Source organism: Perognathus longimembris, chromosome 12 (assembly GCF_023159225.1).
Source record: "Perognathus longimembris pacificus isolate PPM17 chromosome 12, ASM2315922v1, whole genome shotgun sequence".
In the NCBI taxonomy this organism is placed as follows: domain Eukaryota; kingdom Metazoa; phylum Chordata; class Mammalia; order Rodentia; family Heteromyidae; genus Perognathus; species Perognathus longimembris.
In genome coordinates, this window is record NC_063172.1 from 47,054,877 (window position 1) to 47,074,583 (window position 19,707).

At 38.0% G+C, this 19,707-nt stretch overlaps 1 protein-coding gene across 3 annotated transcripts; it reads left to right on the plus strand.

Annotated features, from left to right (window-relative positions):
• Positions 1-1,321: 1,321 nt before the first annotated feature.
• On the plus strand, positions 1,322-19,288 carry Pex2 (peroxisomal biogenesis factor 2). Of its 3 annotated transcripts, XM_048358731.1 has the most exons (4): positions 1,425-1,569; positions 16,223-16,328; positions 18,016-18,962; positions 18,998-19,288. In XM_048358731.1, exon 3 carries the CDS (start codon positions 18,031-18,033, stop codon positions 18,946-18,948), a length of 918 nt encoding a protein of 305 aa, XP_048214688.1. In that variant the 5' UTR covers positions 1,425-1,569; positions 16,223-16,328; positions 18,016-18,030; the 3' UTR covers positions 18,949-18,962; positions 18,998-19,288. The 3 variants fall into 3 exon arrangements, with proteins under 3 accessions (XP_048214690.1, XP_048214688.1, XP_048214687.1); XM_048358733.1 differs by lacking the exon at positions 1,425-1,569 and adding an exon at positions 1,322-1,416 and having other exon boundaries at positions 18,016-19,288; XM_048358730.1 differs by having other exon boundaries at positions 18,016-19,288.
• The last annotated feature ends 419 nt before the right edge of the window (positions 19,289-19,707 follow it).

Below are 19,707 nucleotides of genomic sequence, written 5' to 3' on the forward strand. Positions count from 1 at the left end.
CATTTTCATTTCGATTCATAATCTAATGTCTACTCCTTTTCATTATAGTGGACCTTAGACTAACTACATCTCATAGGGCTAGTGGCCACCATATCCAACAGACCATCTGTAGAAAAATCTCCCTTTCTAGGGCTGGGAATATGGCCTAGTGGCAAGAGTGCTTGCCTTGAAAAATCTCCTTTCCTGTGAGTATATACCCTACCAAATTGTAGCTCCTGGTACTGTTGGTTCACTTGGTGGAAAGAGCTTTGCTTGGCTAATTCTAGAAGAATCTTCCTCCCCTTCTTCTGCTCTATTTCTTCTCCAAGATCTGTTCCACGCAAAGATGACAACATTGCAGGTGTAAGTGTTCTGAAACTGTTTAGTGAGTGTAAACATGAATGAAATAACAGTCTTTCTTTCATCCATAATGCTGCATAATTTGAGTAACTTTGGTGCACAGAGCATCTCTGAAACAACGTAAGCAAAAGGCTGGGGAAATATATTCCTGTAACATTGCTTCTACAGGATGAGAACAGCTTTCCACAACAGAGTTGCTAAAAGGTTTGACTGCTTTGGGGGGAGGGGAGTGTCAGGGGTCAAAACAAGAAAGAAAAGAAACAAACAAAAAAACCCTACTTGGTGTAAATATCTTTACCTGATTTCAACCAAACCTTATAACCAATCCACCAGGGATGTGTTATTCATGATACAGAAGGCAGTGGAGATCCCAGCCCTGTCAATACCTGAGGAGTTGCTTCCCCACCCCTCTCCACTTTCCGTGTACCTGGTACTCTGGGGTCCACACCCGGGATGCCTCCAGGGGAGAAGTCAGCAGCCCAGGGCACAGGACAGTGGATTTACCCGGTCCCTGGTGTTAGGTGAGGACCTAACACCTGGGAGGCCAGACCTGCCAGGGCGGGCTGACCCGTCCCGTAACCAGCCCTCTGCCGCCCGCGCTGCCCAGCCCGCAGAGGCCCGCACGCCACGCGCCCAGGGCACGCGTCTCAGCGCACCAAATCCCGGGCTCCCTTCCCCAAGAGGCAACCCCTCAGCAAGGCCGCCTCCCCAGACGAACGAGGAGGAGACGCGGAGGTGCTGAAGCGTCCGGTCACCACCCGGCGGCGCTAACCCGGCGGTCCGCGGCGGCGTCTGCAGACCCAGAGCAACCTGCCTCCCCTCCGAGAGACAGGGAGTCCGTGCGGCCCCGCCGACACGGAAGCCCCTACACACCCAGCCCCCGACCGGGGCTGACCAGTTCGCGCTCCCGCCAATCAGGAGACAGTTGGTCTGACCAATCAGCGCTCGCGGAGTGTCCTCTTCGGCTCTTCGGCTCTTGGGTTCCGGGGCGCGGCTTGGCCACTCGGCTGCTCGACTGTCGGAGTCCTTCCTAGATGGGCCCTCGCGGGCCTGCGCCGCGCACTGCAGCACACCGGGGTGATTTCCCTTTTTTTTTTTAAAGACACTTCCGGGCATTCTGTCACACCGGAAGCCCGCGAGTTCCGGAAGCTTCGAGAACTCATTTTCTAGTAGGGAAAACCCAGTTTGCCCGAAGATGTTTGAGGAAAAGTTGGTCGCGCGGCCCCTCAGGTCAGTGAGCGCGCGCGGAGTAGCGGCGTGCGGCCGAGGCCTGGCCGCGGGCCCGGGCAGGCCACGTCGTCGCCGGGTCGCTCTCCGCCCGCTGAGCAGCACTGTGGACCGGCTTCCTGGAAGAATCAGAGCAGGACTCTGGGATTTGAGGGAAGGCAATAGTAAATCTCAAACTCCCGATCCCCAGCCCCTGACGATCGCTCCATTAAAAAAAGTAGAAGGGGGGGAAAAAAACAACACAGAAACACTGGTAGAAGTTAGTCTTCCTGCGTATTACCAGTCTTCCACTGGTAAATACATTATATATATATATTTAATAGACAAGCTTGAGAATCTTTCCCGGTGAGCTTTACTCTGAGAGCGGCTTTAGCGAGTTTGCAGGACCTGTCAGGGCCCAGGTTGGGGGGGCGGGGATGGGCGGCTTGAAATACATTGTTTGCAAGGGTGAAAATGTCACAACCTAGTAGAACTAATGCATGCTACTTTTTTTCTTTTTCTTTAAGGAATCAGCATCCAAGCTTTTTTTGAGGGCTCATGTGTTGTGAAGGATCGTATTTCCCCCATCCCCCTAATTTTTTTTAAGTATGCTTAAAAGCAGATTGAGATTTCTTATGAGGAAAGAGAAGTTGAAAATTTTTTTTGTCTTGACAAAAATGCTAAAGGAAAAGTCTAGATTGTATTTCACAATGATAGCGAACCAGTCATGTGAGAATTACTGGTATTTTGCTTCTGGATCCTTAAAAGTGTGTGTGTGTGTGTGTGTGTGTGTGTGTGTGTGTGTGTGTGTGTGTGTGTTTACATATTGATTTGCATGCTGATTTTCCATAAACTGAAATTGTGGTGGTAGGAAAGACTTTGAACAAAATTAGACACAGTTTAAAGTTCAAATCTAACATGTTCTGGCATTCTTCTTTGGCACCTTTGGTCAGATTTTTATCTTTGACCTTCATAAACACTTTCAGAGCTATAGATTCCCCCCTCCAGTTAGTAATCAAAACACCTTCCAACCATGTGGTACCTATAGTTAAACCAAAACAGTGAGAACTTGAAACAGTAAACCTTTCTTTTTTCTTTGCTTTTTGTGCTCTTCTTTTATCTCCACTGTTTCTTCAGTTACTGGTATCCAGGAAGATTAGAGTACAATGGCCTTGAACTGGAAGATAGGAAAAGAAAGTGGGATAACCACATCAAAATGGGAATTTCAGTTTTGTTTTTTGCTTAAAAAAAAAAGAAAAGTCCAAAATATCGAGACCTAGTAGAAAAGAATACTAAAATTTAAAGAATTGGATTCTGGTCTTGATTCTAGTTTGCCTTGGGCCAACTTTACCTTTTGGCCTAATTCTCGTTTTTTAGGAATTAGAAGTAGCACTTAATCTGTGGTTTTAAAATCGTTCCATAAAAGAACTTTTTGTAGAAATTTCCTGGAGCCATGCAGGGAGAGACAAAGCAAACAGACTATCAACTGTGTTTTAACAAGAACAGCTATTTATGCGTCCTACTTTTATAGCAGTGTTCCTGTTAAGAAAATTTAATCTGGATCTTAGACTAGAGGATCTGCCCTTCCTTCTAACATGAAAGTCAATGATACTTAGTGTACATTTGATTTTGGTAGTTCTCTAGAATCATGTGTGTATTCACAACTGGTTTATATCTAAGTGATACAAGTGTACATATTCAATTTCATTTCTTTTATAGATTCATATTTCATATTCTGTTTACAAGCAGAGACCTAACTTCATATGTTTCTGCCTTTCTCATATTTTATTTTATCAAGAAAAATTTTGCTTAAATTGCTGTTCATCATAATCTTTAGTAGAGGGAGGGTAGGTATTTTCCATTTTATACCTTCAGTAACTGAACCTGAAAGTTATTGTATACCATTCTGTTATCATGCCTCTGGTAAAGAGCTGAGTCCTAGCCCCACATTTCCTCACAGCACAATTTTTAAAGTTTCTATCCCTTTGACACCCCAGCCTATGTTTAGGTTCTACTGCAAAAGGAGATATGTGTGTCATATGTACAGTTTCTGTTTTTGGACCAAAATTCCTTTCAGAACTGTTGCCTCCCTTGATGGTCTTGGCTAGACACCAAGAAGTGAGGTATCTGTTTCCTTTATCTTTTTCTGAGAACTAATTCATCACAGTTTCTAAACATTTATGTCCCTTTTCCATTCTTTCAGAAAATACAGAAACTGCTTGCCATTGATGAACAAGACAGTGGCCCTTAAACCCAACCCCATGGTTTCTATCAATGGTAATGGATTCAGGTACAAGGATGTATGTCTAGCATCATCTTTTCCTTCCCAGCACTGGCTGTTGATTTTTTCCAGTATATTCCCATATACACAGTCAGAATGCTTCTTTTCTATATTACTTTTCACTCCATTAAGTTGCCTGCCAATGGGTGAAATAAAATTCCATCCATGTTATGTTTTCTTCTTACTAAAACACAAAAACTGAGCATGGGTCTTTCAGTGGCTGTGTAGGTTAGTGTTCCAGCCGAAGACTTTTCCACGGTCTCCACATTTGTAGCGATTCTCTCCCATGTGAGTTCTCTCATGCTGTCTAAAGTTGCTACTCTGTCTAAAGGCAGCCCCATACCACTGATGTGTAGGGTTTCTCCCCAGTATGAATCTGCTTATGGGGAAGAAATGATGAATGATACCTAAAGCCTTGTCAACAGTGATTGCAAAGTAAGGTTTCTCCCTTGGATCAGTGAACACCTGGAAAGTTGACTTGAATGCCGAATCTGTCACATAGTCTTTACTTTTGAAGGGCTCTCCAGGGTTAAAGTTCCTTGGCTGGTAAGGAAGACAGAATCTGTTAGAGGTTTTCTCCAACACATTCACTCACTCAAGTCTCTGTGCATGACTTCTGGTTGCTCTGACAGTGATGGCCTCAGTCTAAGCGTCCTGGGACAGGTGCATCTTCCCACACAGAGGTCATACTGGGCTGCTTCTCACTTGCATGGTTTGCTACTGAAGTTTTAGGTCTTTATGTTCCAAGCACTATAGACATAAGCTATGTTTCAACAACTGTCATTTTAATGATAAGTCTGAGCAGGTGGTTCATGCCTGAAATCCGAAACTATTTAGGAAGCTGAGATCTGAAGATTATGATTTAAAGCAAGCCTGGGCAGACACATCCCAAATATTCTTCTCTCTAGTTAACCACCCAAAATCTGGAAGTACTAGAGGGCTAGTCTTGAGTGAAAAAGCTAAGGGATAGACTCCAGGCCTGGAGTTTAAGCCCTGGAATTGACATAAACATAATAGTGATGATGATAATAATAGTAAAAGATAAGTTTGAATGTTTCACCAATTTTATTACAAAATGTGAATGATTTAAAGGTTAAAGCTAGAAGTCTTAAGGCCCTGGTACTTGGCTCAAGTTTACTTCAGTCAAGTGATTATAATGAGTCATTATAATGACCCCCAAACCAGGCAGATTCCCTTGTGACTTACGATTGGAAAGCAGGTTGTACCTTCCTTAGGATGGCCTGGCTGGTTGGTATTTCATGCTTTTTAAGTTCATTTTCTGTTTCTGAAACTACTAAAAAGAGGATACTGTTAGAATTGTGCATGGTGGTGCACACCTGTAATCCCAGTTCCTTGGGAGAAAGAGACTGAGGAGATGACAATTTAAGGTAAGCTTGGAGAAAAATATCTTTTCTCCACCAACAGGCTTTGTGTGGTAGCTCATGCCTGTGTTCTGAACTACAAGAATCAAGGTCCAAGGCCAGGCTTGGTCAAAGATACTATATCTCAAAAGTAACTAAAGCACAAAGTGTTGGGGCATAGCTCAAATACTTGTCTAGCTAGTCCATGACTCCGAGTTCAAACCCAAGGAGCACAAAAAAAGAAAAGAGAACAAAAGTGAAAAGAAACAAGCTCAGATCTAAGAGTAATTGTTTTGATCATGACTAAACCTACCCTTCTAGTGTATAAGTTGGCATCACATCTATTTTGTAAATAGTATATGCATTTTATAGTTCGAGAAATTCATCATTATTTCTCCCACCTATTCCTTTTGTTCATGTTTGACACTAAGCCCTTTGTTTATCCTTTAACCACATTATAAAGGGACAGGGAATATAGATGAGAAGTGTGGACCTGATTACATTCCTTTTCATTTCTTTTCCCATCTGTAGTTCCAAGAGCTTGGCTGCCTCTCTTTTCTATAGAATAATCCTGCGGGGTATTTGTTTTGCATTCTATGGAACTAAATTTTGTCCATGCTTACCAAGTATCTATTCTACTAACTTCCTTTTGTGGTCCTCAGTTTTTCTAGTCTTCATCCAAAATATATGAATTGGTAGCTTAACTTTATAGAGAGTTAATCTCCTCAAGCTTTAACTTTTGTCTTCTTAGACGCCAAGTACAGGTGGCTCACACCAACAACCCTAGCTACCCAGAAGGCTGAGATTCAGAGGATCATAGTTGGAAAAAAAAACTGACAGAAAAGCCCACCGGACTCGATCTCCAAAATAATTACCAAAAAAAAAAAAAAAAAGCAAGGCTGGAGGTATGGCTCAACTAGTACATCAGCTAAGCAAATACACTGAGTGTAAAGCTCTGAATTCAAGCCCTGGAGCCATGAAAAATAAAATAACAAATGCAAGACAATAAACAAGTAAATAGTGATGGTAATACTTATTTTGCTGTCAGATTAAATAAAAAGAATGAAAAGGAAATATGTATTACCTGAACAGTAATATTTATCTTGTGATAGTTTTTATTCCAATCCAACTTGGTTCATTTGGGGATTATTTATGCATTCTGTTTTGCCTATAAGGTACAAGTAAATGTATGTTCCAATAATTTTCAAGTCATTTGGAATGCTACTCAAGTATTTGGTTCTAAAGAACCTTCCAATATGTATATTATTTATTTGATCTACTTGTTTCATGAGGCTCTTGCTTATTCATTCTTAGAGGAGGATTTTTTTTCCAGTAGTTCATGTCTCTTAACTCTATCCATGTTCCTTTTGGTACCACTTTAAAGTACTTGTTTACCTTTTATTTCCATCATCTTGGCAATGGCTTCCCTGTAACCATGTGATTTTTATATATCATTCATCTCCCTTTGCTTCTTATTTTAGAATAGACATAATAAAAGAGCTTAATAAGGATGAAATCTTTTACTCTTTAATTTCTGCATTGGTTGTTAACTATAGTCATGGCTTTTAAGTTACTAGTAAGTGATAGATGTTTACTATTTATTTTAAACTAACAACTTTGTTGGGATCATTTTCCTTAGTGTTGCTATTACTTTCTGTGAAGACTTTCTTTTTTTTTATGTGTTCAAGACATTTGCAAAAGGACTAATGCAGTTTCAATCTATGTGATCTAATTAAATGCTAAAATCAGGAAGGCAGTGATCTAAACAAGTAGATCATGTCTACTTATAAAACATTCAGCTTTCTTTCTAATGTTATAATCTTTCTTTTTTTTTTTTTTGGCCAGTCCTGGGCCGTGAACTCAGGGCCTGAGCACTGTCCCTGGCTTCTTTTTCGCTCAAGGTTAGCACTCTGCCACTTGAGCCACAGCGCCCCTTCTGGCCAGTGGATGAAATACATAGTGTAGTAAAGTTACTTGTCCAGAATTAAATATCTGTTCACTTTTCTGCAATGTTTTCATACTTGTTTTTGTTCTGATTGAATGTTGGGACTCTACCATTATGCCTTCCCCTAGTTGTTTCTGCTTTTTCGTTTTTCAGATAGGGTCTTAAACTTCTTCCTAGACCAGCCTCTGAGCACAGTATTCTTTCTGCCTCTCAACCAACTAGTACTACAGATATCTGCTACCATGTCCAGCTTGTTTTTGAGATAAAATCTCACTAACTTGCCAGGGTTGACCTCAAACTACTATCCTCTGTTTACAGATATGTGCCACAATTTCTAGGCCCAAAATTTCTCTTTTAAAGACTCAAATACAAGCTTGCTAAAAGAGTATGAGACCTTGTTCTTTCTTTAAAAGCTCAGGTATGAGGTAGACCAAAGAATTAGAAATTCTGTTTTAAGTTAAAAGTATTTTGTATTAGCTTCAGATACCCAAAGAAATAGTACTGTAGCCAAGATAAAGCCCTCAGCTTATTGTGTAAGTCTTATTATGAATTTCCTTTTTTTTTTTTTTTATTTGCCAGTCCTGGGGCTTGGACTCAGGGCCTGAGCACTGTCCCTGGCTTCTTTTTGCTCAAGGCTAGCACTCTGCCTGCCACTTGAGCCACAGCACCACTTCTGGCCATTTTCTGTATATGTGGTGCTGGGGAATCGAACCCAGGGCCTCATGTACACAAGGCAAGCACTCTTGCCACTAGGCCATATCCCCAGCCCATGAATTTCTTTCTTGAAATGAGTGAACTGTTTTTCCCTCTCCTTTCTATTTGTCATTACTCATCTTTGTAAGAAGTATGTGTATTTTTTAAGTTTAACTCTGATACATACTATCCAGCAAAGAGAAAAGTTTTACTGAGAGTTTCTTAAGAATTGCATTGAACTTAAGAAACGTTTAGAGCTCAAATGTCCTCAATTTAAAAATATTAGATATCCAAATGTATCTGAGTGGGATGTATAATAACATCAGTGATCTGTGAACTGTTGAGGCAGTTTATAGATGATGGAAAGCAGGAACAGAACAGTCTCAAATCACTTAGCAAGTCTGTGACAAGTGAGATTTGAACTTAGAGTTGCTGTTCTAGGCCTGCTTACAGTACCAGAGGTCACAGCATTCTGATGGGTCTCAGCCATAGCTTTTTTCTTTTACTGGTATTTGAAGTATGTTCTGGGAATTGGTGTCCTGTTAAATCCCTCTTCGATGCATGTCCCATTTATTAGTATTGATTTCAATACAATGGACAGTAAATCTATATAGCCACACAAAGGAAATACAGTACTAGAGTGTCTAGGTTCAGAACTGAAGATCACCAGTCATTGAGGCTAATTTCATAACCTTATAATTAGTCAAAAAGTTTTGGAATAAAATGAATTTTCCACTAAGATAAGGTGGCTGTGATGTTGTCATAGGAAAAAAATCAACTGATTACTTTGGACTTGCAAAAGAGCAGTCTGACAAGGGTGTGAGGGTGAATATAATATCTTAGAGATTAATTGGAAATCACATGTTTCTGCTGACAAAGTTTACAAGATTGTAAATTTAAATGTAGAATTTCTGTAGGCAGTATGCATTGACAAATACGTTTAATGGTAATACATCTAGTACTGAGAGTCTCAGAACAGGTCAATAATAATGTGTATATTGATAGCAGCAACAGAGGAGATGTTACTTGGTATTATAGCTAAAATCCATGTTATCCCCTTAATCATAATTACGTTAATATTGACAGGCCCTTGACAATACTCACATTATTATTGATAGATTTCTGTCAATAACATGTTTTTAAGTAAAATATATCCATTCATAATTTGTACTATATTCAATAACAGCTCTAAAATACATCCGGGAATTTCCTCCTTCAGTGAGAAAGTCATTTATTTTGGCTTTTAAATGTGATATAGTTGAAAAAGGTTTTATTTGGGGAAATAAAAAACAAAAAGAAATCATGAATTATTTAAGAGTAAGTGTGTTGGTAGCTGGTCTTTATATACATATTTTCTGTTTCTGTTTTTTGGTTTTTTTACCCTGAAAGAAAAGCAGTGTGACATATCTAGTGATAAAGTGTCAGCAGGAGACCTCTTTTAATAGTTTTTAGTGCTGGATCATTTTGTCTTAAACATATTTATGTGACAAGTTAATCACACTAACCCTAGCAGATACTTTTTTATTCTGGTCTTAATTTTGTTTAAGTGTCCTTTTCACATCCCTAACTGGTAAACTTCTTTCACATTATTTATATTGCAAATTAAAATTTTAATTACTTTTATATATCTTTCGCTTACCTAATGAATGTTTTCCCCTGGGTTAGCCTGATAGAATCTAAACATTAGTATGGATTGGAAAACGGGAAAGAATAGTAACAGGATTGGGGTATTAAAAGTAGAATAGAAGAAAGCATTGTCTATTTTTTACATCCTAAAAACAAAAAAGCATGTAAATTAATGGCATTTGTTTTTATTCAGAACAGTGCCAACATTAAAAATATAAAATGGTAGCTTACACTTTTAAATGTTCAAGTTCAGGCCTACATTTATAAAACTGGCTGCTAACCTAAATTGAACCAATAATATGGACGTTGTAAAAGTTTGCTCTAATTCTTGCAAGTAAAGTAGAAATAGACTGACCAATGGTTGGTGGAGCATTGGTGCTGGCAGGCAGTGTAACAGAAACCAGGATAGCACTGGCCTATAAAAAATATAAGTGATTTTTCTTTTTGGATCCAAACTATAAGGAAACTTATAATCTCCTTTATGAGTTCCATAGTTCTTAATGAAGTCATTACTTTGACTCTTTTTTCTCAGTAAGTCGTTAGCATCTTGGATATACTCTTGAGTTGTCAGAGTCCTATAACTGGTCTGCTGAAACATCAATTTTCCTTTGAGTTAGTCTTCGTCACATAACTTCATAAAATTAAACAGGTTATGTCTTTCCTTGTTGATGATTATTTTTGCCTTCAGAGTCAATGCAATTTCCTTAACATGGGGGCTTTCTACAGTGTGTCCTGTTGACCCTTAAGTCAGTCTTTTTTGCCAGCCTGCTCTGCTTTCTTCATAGCAGATGACTTGTCTCTTTGCTTCCAGGAGACAAATGCAACCCCATTGACAAGGCTAACCAATAATGTATGCGCCTCAAGCTGAAACCCATCCCCAGATGCCCTGGCTAGACATGTGGCAGGAGGAGCACACATGTGACAGGGCTTTTGTACAACCTGTTCTCTTGCCCTAAATACCACTTTTATGTTTTCTGTCTGGGAAGTTTTGTGACCCTTTCTTTATAGTGTTTCCACATTTTGAGATCCATCAGAGATCCTCGGCTGGTCCTGACTACAGACTGAATAAAAAGAAGTTATTAAGAGTTAAATATTTAGATGTCATCTCTTAGTTTTTAGGAGGAAGTCTGATACTAGATACTCAATAAATATTGATTAAAATTGAATTTGGATTCACTTCAGTGTAAACTGTTTGAATTAAGGCCAAAAATGGTTTTGTGTGATTTCAAGACATTTATGGCATTTTCCTATGTTTCACATCTATTGTAGACAAATTTTATTATATTGTAAAGAAAGAGGTTTCAGTAATCTGATTAATCAAACTTCCAATTATTTTTATTTCCTTAGTTTTTCTATTCCTGAGCCCTGTCCTTCTCAAAATGCAGTATACCAGCTTATATGTAACTGCTAGAAAATGGGGAGTAGAATAGGATGAGGGAAAGGAAGGGTAAATTTAGGTAGAATATAGATGAATGTAGGGTGTTGATAATGAACCCAAGATTAGATACTTGTCTTGATCTGCCTATACCAAGTGTGTCTAGTGGAACAAAGCACTCTAGAGTCACCTGTTATCACTCTGCATTCCTGAGTTTTGTTTTGTTTTTATCTCTTAAAGGTTAACAGGTACAACTATGTGGATGGGATTAAATTGTCAAACGAGCATATCATGTTGGAATGCATCCCATACTCTGGGAGTTTCATTGTATCATTGCTTTTGTCCTCAGGATTCAAATTAAGAAAGAGATGAGCCCTATTGAACCATACATGACTCTGCCTCCCCCTCCCTCCTGACCACCCCACAGGTACACATAATACTGTCATCATATTCACTGTTTAACTGCCACAATTATATTTTAGTAGTGTAGTCAGTTATTTCCTGGAAAAAGTCCTTTTGATATAGGTTGATTAAGGCATTAGTATGAGTAATAATGAAGATTACAGTCTTTTCAAATGAGATTTGCCAAAATAAACTCAGTCTTTGTTTTTATGTCTATTCCTAGCCAAAGTAGTAACAGTGTACTAATAAGTATTCTTTACAGTTTCCAAACCACTTTAATAATATTATCTAGTTTGATCTCAGCACCCTTGTGAGGTAGCTATTATTTGTAATACTTTAGAGAAGACTCTGAGGCTAATGAATTCATTTTAAGATCATGTAGCAGTTAAGTAACACAACTAGAATTTAAACCCAAGCTTGTTTTATTGTTAATCTGCTTTTTTCTTCTTTATTATAGTTGCCTAATGGAGAATATAGGAATGTAGAATATAGGAGAGGTATTCCACTCTTTATAATAAACTGTGGTGTATGTTTGTTTTGTGTTTAAAAGAAGTCACAAAAATGACTAAAACTTGGAAAATAAAACCTAAAGCACAAAAGAAAAACAGAGAAAGAAATTATTCATCTGGAAGAGCAAAGGCTGAAGAGCAGTTTAATAATAAGTCTTTTGGTCTATTAAAGAGTCTTACATTGGGAAGAGATCAAGCCCAGCTGTTCCTAATCTATACTGAGGCCAAGCCTGGGGAGAAAAAAAGAAAGAAAAAAATGTTAAACTATAACAGAAGGGATAAGAAAGAATTTTTTATAAGTATTGTTAAAATTTGGATCTGTTAGAGACTTTGTTAAGTGTCTTTTTCTGGCAGTCATTACAAATTCCTGTCTTTACTAAATGTTCTCGAGTATAATTCCTCCAGAAACAAGGGTTTTGAAATAGATGATACCTTTGAGTAACCATGCCCTTTATTGGTTTCTCACAAAATATCAGTAAAGGACCTGAAGGAGAGATACCTTTCCCAACCATACACTTCATCAGATAAGCACACATAATTATTCAGTTATCATATTGATGACATCAAACCACTCATTATATTTCATGGAAATTCTACATTTATTGAGCAGCTACTATACACCCCGCAGTATACTGGTCCATGTTTGAGCTTTAAGATTAATAAGGTATTTTTTAGCTATAATCTGAAAGTGTTGTAATTGTAGTATTTGAAGATACATAACTTGACACAACTAGCTATATGAGGAAAAACAAACATTTCTAATACATAACTATAAAAGCTATCCATTTAATCTTAGCATTGTGGATGTGGGTGTATTGAAATTACACTGGTGACTGGTGTGCTTGATTTAATGTTTATGTCTAGTGTGATCAGAGCTTTCAAAGAGTAGTCTGACAATAAAACAGTTTCATCCTACTAACCACAGAATATGTAATCTGGGGAAAATGCAGAATTGTAGTTACTCTTAGGGTAGAAGAATTCATTAAACCACATTTCCACACAAAACTGATTGTAGAATATTACTTGAGGAAAACTGATTCAAATTATCAACGTCACTTCAAATGTGACAGGTGCTTTGAGAAGGTAACACTAGACATTAGATTACTGGCTCATGCCTATAATCCTAGCTATTCGGGAGGCTAAGATCTGAGGCTCAAGGTTAGAAGCCAGTCCCAGAAGACAAATCAGAAGACTTCCACATAACAAGCAAAATGTAGTAGTGGAGGGTGTGGCTCAGTTGGTAGAATGCCAGCCCTAAAGGAAAAAGCTAAGCAAAAGGGCAAGACCCTGGGTTCAAGCACCAGTACTGGGATGAAAGAAAGGAAGGAAAGGGGAAGAGGAAGGAAAAGGGGAAATGAAGGGAGAAGGGGAGGAAGAATGAGAATTTATTTTTCCCTCACTGAATTACATTCAAGATAGGGAAAGAAGATGTGTATTCTCACTACTGGGATTACAGATCACATGGAATAGGCAGAGTTAAAAAAATGGTAATAATTAATGAAAACAGGGATAGTTTGAAGATTTGATGGAGAATGTTGAAATAGAATTGGAATGCAAATTTCAGATAGTTTGGGACAGTTGGATTAGCTGAGAAGGAAGGCAACTGTTTTGTAGCATATGAAAGAGGCACAAAGACAAGAATTAAAGACTCCATTGGGACATGATAGATTACACAGTTTCAATGATGGAAACAGGCTTGGTCTACTTTCTTGCCAACATCCTTACTTTGTCACAGCAGTAACAATGAAGTAAGAAAGAAGTCATTCAGTAAGAATGGGCAAATAATGTATATTTGGATTCATTTACACAGTTTATAAATATAGTTTTTCAACTTTGAATAAAATGATATAATCAAATTATAATTTCTGAACTGCATAACAAAATGCAAAATAATGTGTGTGTATGTTTGTAAAATTTGGAATTCTTCCCCTATTGAGGTGGTTTTGAACCCTATGCATGCCTTTTATTATTTTATTATTTATATTTATTATTTTCTCTTAGTAAAATTATTTTCATTGTCTGTTTATGTTTCTGCCTCCCTTTCTGTACCTTGGAATTTTTAAATACTAGCCAAGACATCTATATCCTTGCAAGCACCTATTATGACCAGGACATTTGTAGAATAAGTAGGTGATCTTTAATGTTACAGTATAGAAAGCGAGTCAGTGAAAACTTTCTTACAGCTCCTGTAGACACAAAGTTGAGAATAGGCCTGAAATGACTCTGAGAAAGGGCTGGCACGTAGCCTCGAGATGTTTGGGTGATAGGTTTTAAAAAAAAAGTATGATTTTTGTTTTGAATTAAGCTATTCCAGGACTTCTCAACATCACCAGACAATTTGTTGGAAAAATGAACTCCCATTGTAGATCTACTAAATCTGAAATTATAGGAATGAGGCCCACTAATCTAACAAGCACTGTAAGTGACTCTGATGAACTCTTAAGGTTGAAAACTACTAGATTAGAGGAATAATGAGAATACAGAATTGTGATGCTGAGGACTACACAGTACAGATTAAATGCTTAAAGATTTTTATCATGGATATGTATAAATATATATTAATGAAAAGCTATCAAGATTATAACATTAGAGGGCTGGGGATATAGCCTAGTGGCAAGAGTGCCTGCCTCGGATACACGAGGCCCTAGGTTCGATTCCCCAGCACCACATATACAGAAAACGGCCAGAAGCGGCGCTGTGGCTCAAGTGGCAGAGTGCTAGCCTTGAGCGGGAAGAAGCCAGGGACAGTGCTCAGGCCCTGAGTCCAAGGCCCAGGACTGGCCAAAAAAAAAAAAAAAAAAAAAGATTATAACATTAGAAGGAAAGCTGAATGTTTTATAAGTAGACATGATCTACTTGTTTAGATCACTGCCTTCCTGATTTTAGCATTTAATTAGATCACATAGATTGAAACTGCATTAGTCCTTCTGCAAATGTCTTGAACACATAAAAATCACCACCCAGATTTTCTCTCCCACATTCATATAACCTCCTACTGAACTTATTCACTTCATCCAAACTTCTGATCTTGAAAATTGCATGTACCATCTTTTCCTTCAAACGTTGTCACTTTTTGAATTTCTTATTTCAGAGAAATGGATCACCCTCTAGTTACTCCTGTCACTTCTACCGCCTCATAGTTTTCTGTGATGGCCTCTTTCTCGTTCTCACTGATGTTTTTCTAATTTAGACCATAATTTATTCATTATCACTTTAATGGCCTCCTCACTGGTCACACTGCCTCCTGTTCTTTTCACAGCCTCTAAACCATTCTCATACTGGCCAGAGGATACACTCTGAAAGCAGATCTGATTTGTTCTTTGCTTACAACTGTTCAGTGGTTCTCTATTACCTTCTTTATGAAATAAATCCTCCTTAGCTCAGCTATTAGAACCTTTAGGTACTATCTTGTGCTTTCCTCTCTAGCCTTTTCTACTCATTCTCGGGCCTCGCTCCCCTCACCACCACCTTTCCTTCTATTTGGAATAGTTTTATTTTCCTTTACCATAAGGATACTGAAAATCCTTCCCAGGGGATGCTGATGTCTAGTACCTGGCTCTTCTGAAGTATTTCAGAAGCATAGTGCCCTGAATTTCCCTTTGTTTATTGCTTATCGCATCTCACTGTGTTTGCCTGTTTATGTAACCTAACTTTCCTTCTACTTCAATAGAATGTAAACTGCACAGGGATTGAGACGTGTCATAGTCTTGTATTGTACCACAGGCATGGTAAACTAATTACCAGTACTCTTGTATGGTAATTGGAAATTATTTTAAAGGTTAATGGGTGGAATTTATATTTTCTACATCAGGCTTTCTTTTTATTGATAGATTATCTGTTTATCTAGTATTTTGTGGAATGTCATTTGTGTACTAGGCACTGTGATGGTATGATTCAACCATGAAATTATCCAAATAGCCAGTATATCAATGCATAGCCATTACATCAGTGCTTATCCTTTAGTGGAGGAAGTAGATAATTCAAAAGTTATTTATGTACAAACCATAGATGCCAGGAAGGAGGAAGAATAGAATGCTGAGGGACCAGTGAAGAGTTAGCTAGTCTAGATTTGGAGAGTCAGGAGGAAGTGATGCTTGAGCCAATATTTAGTTTCTCAATAAAAGAATGGGAACATGGTCCTTGCAAAGATAAAAAGGGAACAGACAGTAAAGTCCACTAGTGAACAAAAGGAGGACTATGACTGTATTTCTTCTTTAGGAAGGAAGGCAAGCTAGGAGTTAGGTTTGTTTTAGAATAACTACAGTGTGAGCAATTTTCTGAAGGACAAGAAATAGACCAATTTTGTGTCATCCACTGAAGAAATGAGAACAGCTATGACTTACGGTATATGGAAGACAGAGGGTAACAAATGGATGGGAAAAAATGTTTTTGACAAAACAATCAATAGTCCCTGGCAATCAGACTAATCAAATGAGAACAGGGAACTGTGTCTGTCATTCTAACCCCTTCTTTCCTTTATTGTAGCTCCTAGCAAGTATGAGGCAAGGATTTCCCAGAAGAACTCAGAGCAGCAATCTTCACTGCCATAGCTTCTGGCAATCAGGTCTTGTGTGGAAGAAAGGAGGAAAAGGTAAGTTCTCCCCAGAAGGAACTTGGCATTTGTGGCTGAGGGGACCTTCCTGTCATTTCTTTAGTTTGGTGAAAAACTGATTGTGTTTTCCATCCAGTTACCAAGTGGTCATTTTTCCTTTCTATTCTTGAACTTCTTAATCATAAGATCATCTACCAGTAACTTGTCTAGGATCCATGGGCAATATTAAAACTATCTCTTGGAAATGTCTTCTGTTGTCAAATACCCAATTTTAGGAATACAACTTTTAACATAGACTTGTCAATCTTTTGACCATATAATATAACATTTAACATCTTTATGGTAAAAATCACAAAATAGTAGAATTGAAGGGACTAACGTCCTTTTGTCTCTAACCTTTTATTTTTTCAAATAAGAAAACCAAGAGATAGGATTAAGTGAAATGACTTTTCCAAGAATACATGACCAGATGGTAGACGTAAACTTAAGCAGAATCTGTGTCTTTCTTTGTAACTCTGTATTCTTGTCTCAATGTGGTAGACCTTTCAAAAACCTTAAGAACATGATTACATTCTATGTTTTCAAAGCCAGTTTTCTTTTTCCCCACCCTTATTGAGGCATAATTGACAATAACTGCATAATGATTTAATATACACACATACATTATAAAATGACCAGCACATTTAACACATCTGTCATCAAACATTATTAATTTTTGTGTACAGGTATAAGTGAATGGAATTTGGGAGTGAGGATATTGAATATAAAAATTCTGATGAATACTGAATTATTAACTATACCCTCCATGCTGTAAATTATGTCCTCAGAACTACTCATCTTGTAACTGAAAGTCTGTAGACTTTCATCAGTCTTTCCCTGTTTGTCACAGCCTCTAGAAACCAGGTTTATTTTTGGCTTTTATGAGTTCTCTTTGGGTTCCACATGTAAGTAAAACCATACAAATAGCCCATTTTAGAACTGAATACCATTTGGGGATAGTGGTTAGGGTTTGTTGAGTTATTGATAAAATTTTAAATTCTAATCTAGTCTAGATACTCAACTCCAGCAATGACTCCGTGTTTTGAGTCAATCTAGCATACATAATGAGCTGTTCAATAGCTTCTATTCCATTTAGATGTTTTTCTGTTTTAGCACCTATGTATTTCCTTGGTAGATTCATAAAATTACCATAGACTATATCTTTATATTATTCTTTAAAAAATACTATAGTATGTGTTTGTTTTGATTTCTTTATTTCTGAACTCTTGTTGCTTCAAGCTAATATTTACTAGTACTTATTTTCTGCAACAGTATGACAGTAACATATAGGGATTATTTGTTCATATTCCTCCTAAATATCTTTGTAAATATAAAATAAATTTGAGAAAGATGGAGTTACTGATTGAAAACTATGCCTTTGGAGTTAATAGAAGTGCTAGATACTGATATTCCCTTGATGAGAAGAACCAAGGTGGAGGTGGGGCAAATGCGAAAAAGCAAAAAGACAGGTGAGGGATGAGAAAGCAGAAAAGTAGGGAGAGAGCAAGGAGAGATAAGTTCCAGTAAGAAGTGATTGTTCACTCTACTCCTTTTGTCCAACTGAAAGATCCATCCTCTGTGTATACTCATATCAGTTGTGAGCCACAATTTTCCAAGTGCATGTTGAGGACGTAGTCCAAGATTGCAGCCATTTGACTAAGTTCCCTAATTGTATTTTCTCCCACAGACCTTTGGAGAAGACATGGCTCCCAAAGAAGATATTACAAAGAGTACAAACAGAGTGCTCAGAATAAGTCAGTTGGATGCTCTTGAACTAAATAAAGCCCTGGAGCAGCTAGTTTGGTCCCAGTTTACTCAGTGCTTTCATGGATTTAAGCCAGGGCTGTTAGCTCGCTTTGAACCAGAATTGAAAGCATTCTTGTGGCTTTTCTTGTGGAGATTCACCATCTACTCTAAAAATGCCACTGTGGGACAGTCAGTCTTGAATATTCAGTACAAAAATGATTTTTCTCTGAACTCAAAATATCAGCCACCAAGTAAAAATCAGAAACTGTGGTATGCTGTCTGTACAGTTGGTGGGAGGTGGTTAGAAGAACGATGCTATGATTTGTTTCGAAACTATCATTTTGCATCCTTTGGGAGAGTCAAACAGGGCATGAATTATGTGGTTGGACTTTTAAAATTAGGTGAGCTGATTAATTTCTTGATTTTCCTTCAAAGGGGAAAGTTTGCAACTTTGACAGAGCGTGTGCTAGGTGTTCACTCTGTATTTTGCAAACCCCAAAATATCCGTGAAGTTGGCTTTGAGTACATGAACAGGGAACTTCTCTGGCATGGGTTTGCTGAATTTCTTATATTTCTCTTACCCCTCATCAATATCCAGAAGTTAAAAGCCAAACTGTCATCATGGTGTATTCCTCTGACGGGATCTCCTAATAGTGACAGTGTGTTAGCCACCAGGGGCAAAGAATGTTCTCTGTGTGGAGAGTGGCCCACCATGCCTCACACCATAGGATGCGATCACATCTTCTGTTACTACTGTGCTAAGAGCAGCTTCTTATTTGATATGTACTTTACTTGTCCTAAGTGTGGTACAGAAGTGCACAGTATACAGCCTCTCAAATCAGGAGTTGAGATGTCCGAAGTGAATGCTCTCTAGAAACTGAAATTTTTTCTCTTAGGAAAAATATATCACACCTAAGTCCTTAACATTAGTCATTCTAAGGTTTTATAAGGCTTGTGGTTTTCAGCTGCTATATCTATTCATTTCCAGGCTTGAAGAAATTCTAATCACTAGAAGCCATTTGGTTCTCAATATATGTATTGATATATGTGTTGATGTATTATGTGTATTAATGTATTATTTTAAAATCATTGCAAATTTACATGTCAAGAACAATGGAGAATTTGTGAGATAATGGCTAAATAAATTTCTTCATTTTGTAGCTTCCTAGAAAGATGTTGAGCTCTAAAAAAAATTAAAATATTTTGGAGACTGAGATGACTATGCATTTATTTTTAGAGACGACAAAATAACAAAATCCAACATTCATAGATCCTATGTTTTGGGCTGGAAATATGGGTTAGTGGTAGAGTGCTTGCCTTGCATACATGAAGCCCTGGGTTTGATTCCTGAGCGCCACATAAACAGAAAAAGCTGCAAATGTTGCTGTGGCTCTACAGTGCTAACTTTGAGCAAAGAGGAAGGCAGGGACAGTGCTCAGGCCAGGAGTCCAAGCTCCAAGACTGGCAAAAAATAAAATAAAATAAGATCCTGTGTTTTAAGCCTTGAGGCCCAGTGTCTCTGTTGTCATTTTAAGGTTTACCCTGAAGCCAGTTTTTAAAAGGTTCAGTCTATAGTTGTCAGACTCCTACACAGTTGACCTTGTATTCAGAAAGTATACATTGCTTCAGGTGG

Bases quoted from the DNA above. Each gene is read 5' to 3' on its own strand.
- Pex2 (XM_048358733.1), top strand. From the start codon at position 18,031: ATGGCTCCCAAAGAAGATATTACAAAGAGTACAAACAGAGTGCTCAGA.